The sequence below is a fragment of the Argopecten irradians genome, chromosome 5 (genome assembly GCF_041381155.1).
Source record: "Argopecten irradians isolate NY chromosome 5, Ai_NY, whole genome shotgun sequence".
NCBI lineage: Eukaryota > Metazoa > Mollusca > Bivalvia > Pectinida > Pectinidae > Argopecten > Argopecten irradians.
In genome coordinates this window covers 39,501,502-39,519,091 of record NC_091138.1, presented here as the reverse complement: position 1 = coordinate 39,519,091, position 17,590 = coordinate 39,501,502, and the positions used below count along the sequence as shown (strand labels likewise).

General features: G+C 35.7%; 1 protein-coding gene across 1 annotated transcript; it reads left to right on the top strand.

Annotated features, from left to right (window-relative positions):
• Nucleotides 1–505: 505 nt before the first annotated feature.
• On the top strand, nucleotides 506–16,589 carry LOC138324416 (uncharacterized). The gene is made up of 10 exons (XM_069269481.1): nucleotides 506–596; nucleotides 3,192–4,819; nucleotides 4,896–5,061; nucleotides 6,368–6,445; nucleotides 9,990–10,067; nucleotides 10,856–10,933; nucleotides 11,909–11,986; nucleotides 12,207–12,245; nucleotides 15,644–15,673; nucleotides 16,405–16,589. The coding sequence occupies exons 1-10, from the start codon at nucleotides 527–529 to the stop codon at nucleotides 16,587–16,589; spliced, it is 2,430 nt and encodes an 809-aa protein (XP_069125582.1). The 5' UTR covers nucleotides 506–526.
• Nucleotides 16,590–17,590: the final 1,001 nt, after the last annotated feature.

The window sequence follows — 17,590 nt, the reverse complement described above, 5'->3', positions numbered from 1 at the left end:
TGTTACAATACTGCAATAGCAGGGTTGTGCCCAACTGCTCATGGGGGCGTTTTACTAACAGACCTACTAATTTTTCATTAACAAGTCATATTAATATCGCAAAGATTTTAAATGTTTCTTTATTACATTCTCAAAGAGTGAACGTTTAACTTGGAGACATCAGTTTTGAGAATGCCTATTTGCAAATATGCCTAGCTAATATAACTTTATCACTGAATCAGACCTCAGTAGTTGTTTAGAGTATTTTTTTCTCGACTCGTACCATACACTAATTATGCAGAGCATCATTCCGTTCTAAAAAGTCTTTATATTCATAGAATAAACATAACCGTGTGTTATGGCAGTTGTTCGTTGACTTGAATCATGTTTTGATATCAGCAGACTTGAGATTTGACAAATGTAATTACCGCCATTTTCTTCTCGACAATGTCACATTGATGCTTGGGTATTATTGGTAGCGCTTCTCAAGAAGCAAACATGTGTGAGACCCGACTGCATGGGCTGAAAACGAAACGTAAACACAAACATGGCAGGTGACAGGTTGACTGTGGTGTTGGGTCTTATAGCTTTTGTTTTGTGTGATTTCGCAGTGAGTGGTAAGTCATCACTTGATTCAGATAGCTTGGTATATTGTTTTTTTATTAGCCACTTTACTGTTTTGTGACATGTTGTGGAAGCTGACGTGTCACGTTGCAACGTCACGCACCAGAAAACACCAGTGACTTGCTAGGTAGGCTTGCATGGCATAAGTACAAGGCTACAGTACTTAAGTACTGTAATTTACATTTTAAGATATCTACGTATTGGGCATCACCCTTTTGTAGACGTGGATGATATTGCTTCCCTGCAGTTATAGTTATCATTTGAAACAACTAAGACCATAATAAGACACATTGAATTAAGGAAATTATAGTACTATAGACATTAAATTATGTTCGTATGTCAATAAAAAAAAATATGCATGTGCATCTGATCTATGTCAGGATTCAAAATCATTTCATAATTGCATAGTCGAATATTCATGTCAATGTATATATAGATGGTAGATACAACACCTACATATGGCTGCAGCATGAGCATTAATAGGTAATTTTAAATCATGATTAACCATTTTATGTATGCACGGTTGATCACTTAAAGTGATTCTTAAATGGTACAGAACATAAATATATTATACAGACTGTACATTCCTATTTCTCATAGGAAAATTTTAATTTACGAGTGTTTATAGTGTTCTGCATGAAATAGTTTGAAAAGAGTTCTAGTGTGCAACGTCAACTGTGAAAATTTAAGAGAGCTGTGATAGAGTGGTACGGTAAGGTTAATATCTTTACTTTTGTTAATTTTGCTGTGAAGGAATTCACGTAGCAATTGAAGCATTACAATATGCCATCTATTATACAAATTGTAGGTCATACAACTTTATACATATGGCGAATACATGTAGCTCTCGTCCATATACAGTGTAGATGCCAAATACATGTATTATAAAAGTATAGTTTAAGAAATTAAGTTTTAATTTGCCAATTAAATGACAATCAAATACCAACATTGACTGCAAATCCTTACAAAAAATATATAATAGATCTTAAGTGCACAATACCCTTGAATACAATTTATATAAATGCTTTCACTTTGGGTCAAAGAAAGGACCCCTGGTTAATTAAATTGTCTAACTAAGTGAAAAAGAAGATTTTCCAATTGCAAACTAAGTGGTAGCATTGCATCATATTACCAAGGTTACATAAGCTATACTATACATATCATAAATTTATATCCAATAATTGGGACATCACAATAGTAGATTTTGTTATATTCATGTTGGTTCTAGTTGAATGCACTGACAAGCAGCCTACACATCTCAGGGTGGCATGTTTACGTTAAGAAGGTGGATTTGATGGCAGACTTGGGTTGTTGGTATTAAACATAACTCTAGGTTGTGTGTTATCATAATGGCCAAGCATACACATCAAAATAAGAAGGGAATGATGTAAAAAAATGTTATGTGGAAGACGCTTTTAACTTTAAGAAATTTCTTACTATATACCTATATAGCAAGTGAATAAGTCCAACTTTTGCCACTGGGTTGCAATTTTCAGCCATATTAGAGACAACTAGGTTACTCAACTATTAAGAAATCAAAATGTAACTTGTAGACGAACAAATCGTTAAAAAAGTCATCTTTTTAACTCTTTCTATATTCATGGCATACTAATCTGTCACAGTAAAAGATGCATTATTACATTGTTATTCACACATGAAAGACTCACAAGTTCTTGTAATATGAGATACAATGCTGATCAATTGTGATGTTTAGGGGAATCACATGTAAATAATCTTTAATTCCACAGGATGGGGGTACAACTTCAAGTCCTTATTCAGAAGAGGGGAGGGGTGATTATAGGGTTAGGGATGGCTGTAAAGAGGAGGGATGCTAATTACGGTGAATATAGTAGTTGTTTTTATAATTTGTAGAGGATTAAATTTTGCTATATTAATTAGGTTCATTGAGCATAGATACCCACAAATATGATGGAAAGAATGACCAGTAAGATAACTTGTACAGTCTATTATTCTTAGAAAGTGACAAATACGTGAACAATGTAAATCACGTTTTTCCCGTGAATGAATTTCAAAGGGCTGGTCTCAAAATTTTCTCCCTGCAAAGTTAACAACTATGCGGTAGTGAGCACCAGGTTCCGATTTTTGGAAACAAAAATGAAGACTGAAGTCTCCTTATGTAACTATGTAAAAAAATTTGACTTAAGTTTGTTTTGAGAAATTGGGGCCAGGGTTCTTCTCCGAGACCTATTAATTACATTGCTAAGGATATACAAAATTCAGGTTCTGTATGTTTGTGTGGTAAGGATTAATATTTGTGGAAAAGGCGTTAAATTATATCATAAAATTATTCAAAAACATCACATACCATATTCGACCCAATAAGCGCCTAGGGCGCTTAAATTGCAAAAAATAAGGAGTGCTTAATAGAACCAGTTTAGTATTTCATAAAATTATTGCATAAAGTAAGCCATAAATCAATTTGCAAAAGAAATTAGATAAAGATGCACGGTTTTCATATTTTCATTCTGCATTTAATCCCAAGTAAGTGAATGTGAGGCTTCAAAAATGGGAAGCGGGGTTAATTATAGGGATGAGGGTGCTAATTGTATTTTTCTTCTTTTTTACAGATATTATGGTACCCTCTGATAAGTATCCAATAGACAATGGAGGATCAGTTCAGTTAGATAATAAAAAGTCTCTTGATGACAATACACACTATATAGAATCACAGAACATTGGTGGCAACATGTTACAGAAACAAAACACTGTAACAAAGAAACCTCTACTTACACCAAATCAGACTCAACTCACACAAAATAAACAAACAAGTTTTGAAATAAACCCTATTAATCAAATAATTAAGGAACAGAATCTTGCTCAACAAAACATTCCTCAACAGCCAGATGACCTTAAACAAAATTCTGTACAATCAGACACTAAACAGAGTGACATAACAGCATTCCAGTCCAAGCAGAACCCTGAAAAATCAGCCCCTCAAAGTCAAAATATTAAACAGTCTGCTATTCAAGGTCAAAACCCTGAACAACCAGCTTCTGAAAGTCAGATTAAGGACCAATCAGTTCCTCAAGGTCCAAAAAGTGGACAACCAGTTTCTCCAGGTCGAAATCCTGCACTGCAGGCTTTTCAAGGAGAGAATGTTAAACAAATTGCTTATCAGGGACAAAAGGCTTTAAACCTTGCTCCTCAAGGACAAAATACTGAACAGTTAGCATTACAAGGACTTAAATCTGCACAAACTGCTCCAGGACAAAATACTTTAAACCTTGCTCCTCAAGGACAAAATACTGCACAGTTAGCATCACAAGGATTTAATTCTGCACAAACTGCTCCAGGACAAAATACTTTAAACCTTGCTCCTCAAGGACAAAATACTGCACAGTTAGCATCACAAGGATTTAATTCTGCACAAACTGCTCCAGGACAAAATACTTTAAACCTTGCTCCTCAAGGACAAAATACTGCACAGTTAGCATCACAAGGATTTAATTCTGCACAAACGGTTCAAGGACAAAATGGTTTAAACCTTGCTCCTCAAGGACAAACTAATGAACAGTTAGCATCCCAAGGACAAATTGCTGAACAAACTGTTCAAGGACAAAATGCTTTAAACCTTGCTCCTCAAGGTCAAACTAATGAACAGTTAGCATCCCAAGGACAAATTGCTGAACAAACTGTTCAAGGACAAAATGCTTTAAACCTTGCTCCTCAAGGTCAAACTAATGAACAGTTAGCATCCCAAGGACAAATTGCTGAACAAACTGCTCAAGGACAAAATGCTTTAAACCTTGCTCCTCAAGGTCAAACTAATGAACAGTTAGCATCCCAAGGACAAATTGCTGAACAAACTGCTCAAGGACAAAATGCTTTAAACCTTGCTCCTCAAGGTCAAACTAATGAACAGGAAAATCATTTAATCTTAAACGACGAGGAGAGAATATCATTTCAAAGACAAAATGCTATAAACCTGGCTAATCAAAGGCAAAATATTGCACAGTTAGCATCCCAAGGACAGATTGCTGAACAAACTCTACAAGAACAAAATGCTTTAAACCTTGCTCTTCAAGGACAAAATGATGAACATGAAAACCATTTAATCTTAAATGACGAGGAAAGAATATCATTACAAAGACAGAATGCTACAAATATCGAGGAACAAAAAGGGGATATGGACAATGCACCAATTAACAACGTTTTTACAAATACAGATATGGATAATGCACCAATTAACAACAAGGTTACAAATGCAGAATGCACCAATTAACAACGATCTTACAAATACAGATATGGATAATGCACCAATTAACAACAAGGTTACAAATGCAGAAGACACATTGCAAGGTTTTTTCCAGCCAGGACCAGCCATCCTCAAGCCAAATCAGATCAAAAGTGACGACAGTATAGAATCAGGAACACTTACAGATGCTACAACAACAGAGGTGTTACCCGGGAGCTTCTTTTTAGGACAGGATGAGAAAGGTAAGGCTTATTTTTTAGTACTTATTTATTTTATAATAAAAAGTATTGTTTATTTAAAAACTATGTTTTTATGGGATGAATGGTCTATAAACATGACAGAGTGTTACAGACAATCTTCATAGTATCTGTTAGCCCACTAAGAAATACTATAAATCAGCTTATTTCAGCAGAAATTGATTTTCGCGAATTCTATTCACCTGCGAAAACAATTGGGAAAATAAGTTGGTTTATGGTAGAGCACAATATGAAATGATCCATTGCAAAAAATAGCCATAGATGTCATAAAAATAATGGTCAATGCTAAATATATTTACTTATTTTGTGGGCCTTATTAATAATTATTAAGCTGAATCCAATGTAAGATAAAAACATCCTTTTTGCCAGTGATCAGTTAGCGTTTCCTATCAACATTAGTGATGCTTTTTTTGGATGTCATTTTTTGCCTAAGATACCGCATAACTAGTTATTTTCAAATGGATGATAATTTTACAATTTGGTGAGAAATTGCTCTGGTTACGAAAATTTGATCTGTGAAATATTGAGAAATGGTTCGATAATATCCTGAATGCCAAATTGCGAAAATTGAAAACTGCCAAAATTTTATTCCCTCTTTGAACATTTTAAAACTAGCATAAATAATCACAGGGACCTGGCACGACAATTTTTAACCAATAGTATACATATATATATACATATATTTATTATAGTATGCTATAATATATATATATATGTATACTGTTGGTTAAAAATTTTCGTGCCAGGTCCCTGTGTAAATAACCATCTAGGTATACATTACTTCACTTCAGCTTAAGTTTGGTTAGTGAACACTTTTCAATAGTTTATATATTGACTAAATACTATTTTACTAATGCTAGTCTGACAAGCATTGACTACTTATATGTCATATTTCAAAGAGAGAATTAATACTTGTGGTGAATAATGTACAACAATTTTGTATACCGGTATACAAGGAGTTATGTCCTCATGTGGGTATTATATATAGGTATTTTACATATGTATTGAGTGTGACATTATTGCATTAATAATAGCAAAAACTTGCGGTATTTTAACTTAAAAAATTGATGTTTTGTTTTTGAAATCAAAACCGTTATCTAACTTGTAAGGGCAGATAACTCTATAAAAATGAGTTTTCCACCGCACCCTTCATCTCCTTTATTTTCTGGATAATTTGTTTGGACACCATGACTATGATCCACAAATACATTCTGATATGTCTGTCATTATGGTTGTGTTTAAAACTTTAAGTAAGTGTTGCACATTCTATGGGGTTCCTTTGTATCCACAGATTCTGTGAAATCCAAAAACAACTTTTATGATGACCCTTGGGATAAAGAGGATGAAGAGGAGAATGCATTGCTTAAAGGTATCTAGATCATAATTCATTCATTTCTTTATTTCACTCACATAGTTTATTTTATCTTAAAATCCTTGTGTTGCCATTTAAATTCATTTAATACATATAGGATCTGACATGAGTGTTCCTTTCATATGAGATTTTAGGAAGCGAGTCTAAAAAGTTGTTTTTTTCTGAGCTTTGGCCTTGAATTTCCAGCCAATGAAAATAGCTCCAGGTCATATATCACGAGTGACATACAGAAAAATATTATACAGGCAAAATAAGTGTATATCAGGTGGATTATGTGATAAATATATTTATATTTTTCTCTTCTATGGCTTTGTAAAGTCTGATCATACATTATCATATACACAGTCTATTTAGCAGAGCATTCACAGTAAGCCAGCTCTATTCTGTCATTTAGCCAAGCATTCACGGTAACTGTAGATACCAGCTCTATTCTGTCATTTAGCCAAGCATTCACGGTAACTTTAGATACCAGCTCTATTCTGTCATTTAGCCATGCATTCACAGTAACTGTAGATACCAGCTCTATTCTGTCATTTAGCAAGCATCATCACGGTAACTGTAGATACCAGCTCTATTCTGTCATTTAGCCAAGCATTCACGGTAACTGTAGATACCAGCTCTATTCTGTCATTTAGCAAGCATTCACAGTAACTGTAGATACCAGCTCTAATTGTCATTTAGCCAAGCATTCACAGTAACTGTAGATACCTGCTCTATTCTGTCATTTAGCCAAGCATTCACGGTAACTGTAGATACCAGCTCTATTCTGTCATTTAGCCAAGCATTCACAGTAACTGTAGATACCAGCTCTATTCTGTCATTTAGCCAAGCATTCACAGTAACTGTAGATACCAGCTCTATTCTGTCATTTAGCCAAGCATTCACAGTAACTGTAGATACCAGCTCTATTCTGTCATTTAGCCAAGCATTCACAGTAACTGTAGATACCAGCTCTATTCTGTCATTTAGCCAAGCATTCACAGTAACTGTAGATACCAGCTCTATTCTGTCATTTAACCAAGCATTCACGGTAACTGTAGATACCAGCTCTATTCTGTCATTTAGCCAAGCATTCACAGTAACTGTAGATACCAGCTCTATTCTGTCATTTAGCCAAGCATTCACAGTAACTGTAGATACCAGCTCTAATTGTCATTTAGCCAAGCATTCACAGCAAGGACGTATATGAGAAGGATAAGTCACACTGGGTTTTGGGGAAGTCCAAGGCAGGCGCTTTTGTGTTTGTGCACTGACCGTGACGTTGGGCGACGACTGATTTTCCTTTGATATCCGCCGGCGCAGCCTTTGATGTAGCTTGCGGGTGCGAGGGTTACCGTCTTACTTTCTGAAGCGGTGCTGTCATTTCATGGGCTGTCAATTTTTTTTAACGAAAATTTAAGACATATCCCCTAAATATTCCGTCTTTAAAGCAAGTTATAAACGTCGTGAAATTTAATAAACTCTACAATGGTGTTTCGTTTGACTCGATATAAGACAAGTATTTGTTAAGAAAAACGGTTTTTATTCCCGGTTCATAGGCGTCTCGCGTGGTGTTTAGTAATGTAAAGAGACAGACACGAATCCTTCTCACTTATAAATCCTTGATTCACAGTAACTGTAGATACCAGCTCTATTCTGTCATTTAGCCAAGCATTCACAGTAACTGTAGATACCAGCTCTATTCTGTCATTTAGCCAAGCATTCACGGTAACTGTAGATACCAGCTCTATTCTGTCATTTAGCCAAGCATTCATTGTAACTGTAGATACAAGCATTATTCTGTCATTTAGCCAAGCATTCACGGTAACTGTAGATACCAGCTCTATTCTGTCATTTAGCCAAGCATTCACAGTAACTGTAGATACCAGCTCTATTCTGTCATTTAGCCAAGCATTCACGGTAACTGTAGATACCAGCTCTGTTCTGTCATTTAGCCAAGCATTCACGGTAACTGTAGATACAAGCTCTATTCTGTCATTTAGCCAAGCATTCACGATAACTGTAGATACCAGCTCTATTCTGTCATTTAGCCAAGCATTCACGGTAACTGTAGATACCAGCTCTATTCTGTCATTTAGCCAAGCATTCACAGTAACTGTAGATACCAGCTCTATTCTGTCATTTAGCCAAGCATTCACGGTAACTGTAGATACCAGCTCTATTCTGTCATTTAGCCAAGCATTCACGGTAACTGTAGATACCAGCTCTATTCTGTCATTTAGCCAAGCATTCACGGTAACTTTAGATACCAGCTCTATTCTGTCATTTAGCCAAGCATTCACGGTAACTGTAGATACCAGCTCTATTCTGTCATTTAGCCAAGCATTCACGGTAACTGTAGATACCAGCTTTATTCTGTCATTTAGCCAAGCATTCACAGTAACTGTAGATACCAGCTCTATTCTGTCATTTAGCCAAGCATTCACGGTAACTATAGATACCAGCTCTATACTGTCATTTAGCCAAGCATTCACAGTAAATTTAGATACCAGCTCTATTCTGTCATTTAGCCAAGCATTCACAGTAACTGTAGATACCAGCTCTATTCTGTCATTTAGCCAAGCATTCACGGTAACTGTAGATACCAGCTCTATTCTGTCATTTAGCCAAGCATTCACAGTAACTGTAGATACCAGCTCTATTCTGTCATTTAGCCAAGCATTCACGGTAACTGTAGATACCAGCTCTATTCTGTCATTTAGCCAAGCATTCACGGTAACTGTAGATACCAGCTCTATTCTGTCATTTAGCCAAGCATTCACGGTAACTTTAGATACCAGCTCTATTCTGTCATTTAGCCAAGCATTCACGGTAACTGTAGATACCAGCTCTATTCTGTCATTTAGCCAAGCATTCACAGTAACTGTAGATACCAGCTCTATTCTGTCATTTAGCCAAGCATTCACGGTAACTGTAGATACCAGCTTTATTCTGTCATTTAGCCAAGCATTCACAGTAACTGTAGATACCAGCTTTATTCTGTCATTTAGCCAAGCATTCACGGTAACTGTAGATACCAGCTTTATTCTGTCATTTAGCCAAGCATTCACGGTAACTGTAGATACCAGCTTTATTCTGTCATTTAGCCAAGCATTCACGGTAACTGTAGATACCAGCTTTATTCTGTCATTTAGCCAAGCATTCACGGTAACTGTAGATACCAGCTCTATTCTGTCATTTAGCCAAGCATTCACGGTAACTTTAGATACCGGCTTTATTTTGCCTAAAACCAAAACAGGGATTTGACTGCGTATATGATAGTATGAACTCAGTTGGAAATGCATGAACATATGCATATATGGAGAGCTAATGGCATGAAGTAAGTAACTTTTGTAACTGAAGAAAAATACTAATTCGTCTGCTCCTGTTTTTGACAGAGAAAATATACCATTTGTCAGCCATGGAGCATCTTTAAAGTCTGTATTAGTGATTTTGTTTAGTATACAAAAATACACTTTAAGTAAGTCTTTGATTATGAATTTATGTGATATGTATATACTGTACAGTAAACTTCACTATTACATACACTGTGTATCCACAGATACTGTGAAATCCAAAAACAACTTTTATGATGACCCTTGGGACAAAGAGGATGAAGAGGAGAATGCATTGCTTAAAGGTATCTAGATCATAATTCATTCATGAGGTTCTTTCATGGCGCTTTGTCCGTCCGTCAGTCAACATTTCCATTAAATCGCTACTATTCATAGAGTTCAACGTGGATTGTAACCAAATTTGGCCAGAAACATTCTAGGGGGAAGGGGAATATAATTTGTATGATTTTTGGATCTGACCCCCCGGGGGCAGGGAGGGCCCAATAGGGGAAATAGAGGTAAATCCTTTAAATCGCTACTAGTCATTGAGTTCTGCATGGATTGTAATTTGTCCAGAAATATTTTTGGGGGAAGGGGAATAGACTATGTATAAATTTTGGCTCTGAACCACAGAGCAGTAAGGGCGAGGGCTGATAGGGGAAATAGAGGTAAATATTTAAATTCTTTATTTTTAAATTAGAAAAGAAACGATGAACCTGTATTCAGAACATAACTTGGCATTACAAACCAGGTGAGTGATACAGGCCATCCGGGTCTCTTGTTCGCTTCTTCAGCTTTGCACAATCTGATTATGCAGATACCAGTGTATATTTATGAAGTCTATTTAAGGTTGATCTTCATTTTTAGCTCACCTGGTCCGTCTGTCAATCGTCCATTTGTCAACATTTCTTCCGTCATGTTTATAACCCATTTTTATGGATACAGTGATTATAATTCTGGAAAGTCTTTATTATTGATTGTGTTTAGTATACAAAAATGTACTTTAATCAAAGGCTATAATTATGAATTAAGTTTATATACCGTACAGTAAACTTCACTGTTACTTACACTGTGACGGACTTTGTATCCACAGATTCTGTGAAATCCAAAATCAACTTTTATGATGACCCTTGGGACAAAGAGGACAAATTTGAGGATGAAATGCCTAAAGGTACCGTACTAAAAATAAAGGTTGAAGTTGGGAGTGGTAAAATTACATTGATATAGGAAATTTCAATTTTGTCCCCCCCTCCGAAAAATCCTCCATCCTGAAGACCTACCAGTGGATGAATTCTGCAATCCAGCACTGTGATTATACTGGCTTGATTATTAGCTCACCTGGTCCGAATGACCAAGGTGAGATTATATGCCATACCGTGGCGTCTGTCCTCAACAATCGACTTCTTCTCCATAACCGCTGGTTGGAATTCAACAAAATTTTTACTGGTAGCATCCTTATGGGTTACTGACTGAAAAAATTGTACAAATGATGGGGCTGACCCCAAAGGGGCCTGAGGGGCGGGGTCAAAAGGGGTCAATTTGGCTATTTCCATATAAAAATGTCTTCTTTTCTGCAACTAAGCATGGGATAGTACTCATAATGCAATAATAGTATCCTTATAGGTTGGGGATTCAAAATTGTAAAATTGGTAGGGCTGACCCCCCCCCCCCCCCCGGCCTTAGGCATGGGGCCAAAAAGGTCAATTACGTCTTACTATATAAGTAACCTGAATTTAGCATCATTATATGGTTGGGATTCAAAATTACACAAATAATGGGGTCAATTTGTCTTTGTGATTTTTGAATCACTAATTACTTAATTACAGAATTACTGAAAAAAAAACAAAAAAAAACAAGTGAGCAATACAGGCCCTCTGGGCCTCTTGTATATGATAAATAACAAAAATTTGAATATTATAAAATGTGTAGTTGATTGAGGAAACAATGTATTACTGATCTATTGCTGATTACTCCATAAACCTAATTTGGTCATTATGTAACACTATCGATGTTTTCACTGCTATTTGAATAATTTGATTTCATTCATCCATTTCATTTCATTTCTTTTAAGTCTGTTAAAGTGTATTCATTTGACGAACTGTTAACATTAGTGATACTGATGCTGTCATTGTCTTTGTATGTACAGATACTGCAGAATCAAAAAACAATTTTTTTGACGACCCTTGGGATAAAGAGGATGAAGACGAGGATGAATTTCCCACAGGTATCTAAAATTTTTACATACAAAATATTTATAAGTTATTATTTAGATTCAAGACTTTTTCAGTAAAATGATAGTAAAAGACAATGAATTTCTAATTTGCTGTTATTCAGACCCTGATGTTGATATCGGGTAATGTTTTTGAGAAATACAAAATTGTACAAAATTTTCGGTAAATCGGGTGCTTATAAAATTCATGATTCTCTCTCGTTTTCTTTGAAAGGCAGTGAAAGTAGTGAAGAGGACTGGGACATCTTTAACAGTAAGGAAATATTCTTTGATCCCATTTGAATACCAGGCCCTGAGATCATACTGTCTTAATTAACACTTTCCTAAGATTAGTCAGTCACAGAAGGTGCCATTAATAGTATGTCATTTTTGATTGGCTGAATAATTAGAAGATCGTTTTATGATTCTGGAGCAAGGATTTGTCCATCCCATGTTTTATGATTCTGGAGCCAGGATTTGTCCATCCCATGTTTTATGATTCTGGAGCCAGGATTTGGCCATCCCATCCTTGGAATGTAACCAAATTTGGCCAGAAACATTCTTGGGGGAATGGGAACAGAGTTTGTATAAATTTTGGCTCATGCCCTCAGGAGCAGGAAGGGCGGGGCGCAATAAGGGGAATTAGAGATAAATCTTTTAAATTGCTACTAGTCATAGAGTTCTGCATGGAATGTAACAAAATTAGGCCAGAAACATCCATATGGGAGGGGGAACAGAGTTTATATAAATTTTGGCTCTGACCCCCCTGGAGCAGAAAAAATGGGTCCCAATAGGGAAATGAGAGGTAAATCTTTAAAGTCCTTCAGAAAAGATACAATGATCCTGTAATCAGAACATTCCTTGGCTTCACAATAACCATGTGAGTGATACAGGCCCTCTGGTTCTCTCTTGTCTTTGTTAATTCTTCGATTTCCGTTTCAAAACAAGTTTGTGAAGATAAATATTCACGTACACTGTATTTAAAAATTTACTGGAAATTCCTGTCAGTATAACAATGATGTAGATGTTGATTCAATGAGATAAACTTTCGCTAATTTACTTGGATTTGTGAAAGTATGTCACACACAAAAGAAAGTTGGCTTACAAAATTTATGTCCCACATAAACTTTTCATTTAAACAACTTCTTCTCAATAACCGAAAGGTCCATGGTAGCCGTATTGTGCCTACAGCATGCTGGCATGAAGGGCTACCATGTTTGTTCCAATGAAGGATCTTTTTAAGGTCACAGGGGTCAAAAAGGTTGAAATCTTTAAATGACTTCTTGTCAATTACTAAAAGCCCTAGAGATCTGATATTGGGCCTGTAGCATGTTTGGATAAAGGGCTACCTAGTTTGTTCAAATGAATGACCTTGACCTTTATTCAAGGTTACAGGGTTCAAAAAAGCTAAAATCTTAAAGCAACTTCTTGTCAATTACCAATAGCTCTGAAGAGACTTGATAATGAGTCTGTATCATGTTCGCATGAAGGACTACCAAATTTGTTCAAATGAATAAATCTTGACCTTTATTCAAGGTCACATGGTTAAAAAAGGCTAAAATCTTGAAAGGCCCTCTTATCAATAACTACGACCCCTAGAGACCTTAGATTGGGTCTGTAGCATGTTGGTATTAAGGGCTACCAAGTCCGTTCAGATGAAGGTCACTCGGGTCAAATTGGCTAAAAAAAATTATTGACTTTTTGGGTATAACTAAGAGGCCCAGGGTACTGATATTGGGTATGTAGCATGCCTGGATGTAGAGTTACTAAGTTTGTTCAATGGATAACTTTGACCTTCATTCAAGGTTGCAGGAATCAAAGATGATACAATCTGAACAACTTCCTGTGTATTTCTACTACAGTTCTACTACAGTGTATATTGTATTAACAGTCAGATGACCGTTAAGGCCAATTGGGCCTCTTGTTAAAAAAATATTTATCTCAGTGTCTCATCTTTTCGTTGATTTTTTTATTGACATAGTACCTGTTAGTGATTTTCTACAAGATATTACTGACGTGGTATGAGCAGTCTGCTTTTAAGTCTCACTGAAGTAACAGATGTTGGTATTGATTTTCAATCTAAATATAAACAGTACTTTGTGAAAATGTTTGCTTTGCTTAATGAACCTTCCATCTGAGATAAGGCTGAGACGCTGTACAAAAAATTTATTTCTAACTCATTTTTGATGTTGTAGTATACAGTTATTATGTCAGACAAGTCATACATATACAATAATGTAATATATCACCTGGCATTAAGGTGACAGGAATGTGATAGTTATCTTAAATAAGTTTTTCATTTCGTATAATATTTTTTTTTTTTTTTTTTTAGTTTGGGAGCTGTAGCGAGAAAAAATTAAATTTTTTGGACAAGTTTCATCGAATCTGATATGAAATGAACAAAAATTTATAATACTTTTTTTCACATATATCTTTAAAGATGCTCCACCACTGACGAATGGTATTTTTTCACTATCAAAAACAGGAGCAGATGATTTAGTATTTTTCTTCAGTTGCAAAAGTTACTTACTTTACACCATTACCACTGTTGAAAAGTTTGAGCTTCCAATTTATCTTCAAGATAAAAATATTGAAAACAATTAATTGCATCCCAAAAAAATCTGTGGTACTATATATGTCCTATATGAAATGCAGTTCTGATTGTGCATGCACCACAAAAATTATTTTAGATATTTTTTTGTGTTAATTAGAGATATATATATTATTAAATTAAACACAAATTATTGTTAAAGTAAAGAGTATCATTTATGCTCTGTCGGCGGTGGAGCATCTTTAACAACCGACATTTTGTATAATTTCAACATATTATTGCAAATATGGAGTGATGGCCACCATTTTAACATGACTTCCTCAAATGCTGATGTCATGTCAATGAATTTCCAGCCAATGAATAATGTTCCAGGTTATATTACACATCTAGCGATATATGTATTTACGAAAATATGAAAATATTTTATGAGCAAAGTCACTAGATATCAGGCGGATTATTTGATAAAAAGTACCAAATATAAGTACAATGTAAATGATAATTTTTTGAGACACTGGTGAACCTTGGTGACCTTATTTTATAAATAAATTTTTTGGTCCTGATCAATCTTTTAACTACACATTAACTCAGGTATTTCACACTTAAAACATACAATTTGAAAAAAATTGCTATGATAAACCTTTTAATATAGCATTTCAAGCTTTGATATACATGTATTCATATAGTTAACGGTATACCATCTAATAAAGTTGAACTTGGGTTATCTTTTCACCCTTCAGTGGTGAAATGAAGCCTATTATATTTTGAACCAAGTGTCTCTAATTGAGGGCTGGATTGATTTTGTGTACGCCAACCTTGACCCAGGGTTTGTTTTGCTTTTGTGAAAATTAAATCAATTGTGAAAAAAATAGTTTCTTGTTAAAAAAAAGATCAGACTTCTTGAATAAAACTTCCTCTAGAATATCATGTTCAACCAGTGTGAAAAAAGTCTTAAGTAAATTCTTCTCAGCATATACATCCATGTTCTTTGCTAGAAAAGTTAAGGATAGATCTGGACAGATGTGGTGTTTAGGTTGAATACAGTTCATACCATACTGATGCAACATGTGGTAGTATTCATATCTCATAAAATTAATCTTTTCGTTTTTCATACATGTAAACAGTGAGGAAACCAGTGATGGAGTCATTTGGAGGTGAGTTGTAGTATATAGTTAGATGTTATAATGTACAACATAATTCTGTTTTATTTACATATATACTGTATATTTTATACAAATAAACACTCTATTATGATGATGTGACAGAAACTGAATACATATCAAAACAAATGAATGTAATATAAACTTGTATACATAATGTGAACAAAAAGAAAAACTCCTGAAGGAGAAATTCTTAAGAACCAACGGAAAAAGTAAGAGATGCAACTCCTGAGCCAGGTACTAAATGGTATATTCTAGAATATACCATTGAATACATAATGTGAAGATTTTTTGCTTTGCTATGAAGCATTATGAACTAAACATGTTTTGAGTTACCTAACAAATTCCATATGTTTATCAAGTCAGCTATGGCATAACACTTGTATGAAAATGTCCATATTTTGTGATTTTATGTTTAAGTTTCTTATTGGGGAATAATATTAGGAGTTGAAGGATGGGTGAGTGAGTGGGGAGGAGAGCAATTCAACAATGAGCTGCTCAGTCATTCAATCTTTAGTTTTCTCATTCTTCCATCATTCCTCACATCCATCCTTTAGTTGTCTGATCCATCCATTGATCCTTCAGCTTTGGATTGATACAAGTAATCATATAGGAATTAGGGACATTATGTAATACTGATATAACTCTCATTGTCAGTTTCGAGAGTTTTGCTTTGCTGATCTACATTTCAGGTTTTAGTAACAGTGACCTTTGATTTGATTCAGATGAGAAGAATTTCCGGCCACCAAAGGAGAATTTGGTTACTTCAAGCCTCCATAAAAGGTTGGAAAAAGAAGACGACTTACAGAAGAACATGATAGCCTATTACAACTGGATGCTCTTCATTGTCCTCATCATAGTTTCGCTCTGCTTTTTCGTCAGGCAGAGACATAGGGTAGGTGTTAGCTGATAGACAGAGACATAGGGTAGGTGTTAGCTGATAGACAGAGACATAGGGTAGGTGTTAGCTGATAGACAGACATAGGGTAGGTGTTAGCTGATAGACAGAGACATAGGGTAGGTGTTAGCTGATAGACAGAGACATAGGGTAGGTGTTAGCTGATAGACAGAGACATAGGGTAGGTGTTAGCTGATAGACAGACATAGGGTAGGTGTTAGCTGATAGACAGAGACATAGGGTAGGTGTTAGCTGATAGACAGACATAGGGTAGGTGTTAGCTGATAGACAGAGACATAGGGTAGGTGTTAGCTGATAGACAGAGACATAGGGTAGGTGTTAGCTGATAGACAGAGACATAGGGTAGGTGTTAGCTGATAGACAGACATAGGGTAGGTGTTAGCTGATAGACAGAGACATAGGGTAGGTGTTAGCTGATAGACAGAGACATAGGGTAGGTGTTAGCTGATAGACAGACATAGGGTAGGTGTTAGCTGATAGACAGACATAGGGTAGGTGTTAGCTGATAGACAGAGACATAGGGTAGGTGTTAGCTGATAGACAGAGACATAGGGTAGGTGTTAGCTGATAGACAGAGACATAGGGTAGGTGTTAGCTGATTAGACAGACATAGGGTAGGTGTTAGCTGATAGACAGAGACATAGGGTAGGTGTTAGCTGATAGACAGAGACATAGGGTAGGTGTTAGCTGATAGACAGAGACATAGGGTAGGTGTTAGCTGATAGACAGACATAGGGTAGGTGTTAGCTGATAGACAGAGACATAGGGTAGGTGTTAGCTGATAGACAGACATAGGGTAGGTGTTAGCTGATAGACAGACATAGGGTAGGTGTTAGCTGATAGACAGACATAGGGTAGGTGTTAGCTGATAGACAGAGACATAGGGTAGGTGTTAGCTGATAGACAGAGACATAGGGTAGGTGTTAGCTGATAGACAGAGACATAGGGTAGGTGTTAGCTGATAGACAGACATAGGGTAGGTGTTAGCTGAT

Excerpts from the sequence above, each read along its gene's own strand:
- LOC138324416 (XM_069269481.1), top strand. The coding sequence starts at position 527 with ATGGCAGGTGACAGGTTGACTGTGGTGTTGGGTCTTATAGCTTTTGTT. Across the intron at positions 5,062-6,367 it reads TTTAGGACAGGATGAGAAAG|ATTCTGTGAAATCCAAAAAC; the intron begins GTAAGGCTTATT and ends TTGTATCCACAG. Across the intron at positions 6,446-9,989 it reads GGAGAATGCATTGCTTAAAG|ATACTGTGAAATCCAAAAAC; the intron begins GTATCTAGATCA and ends GTGTATCCACAG.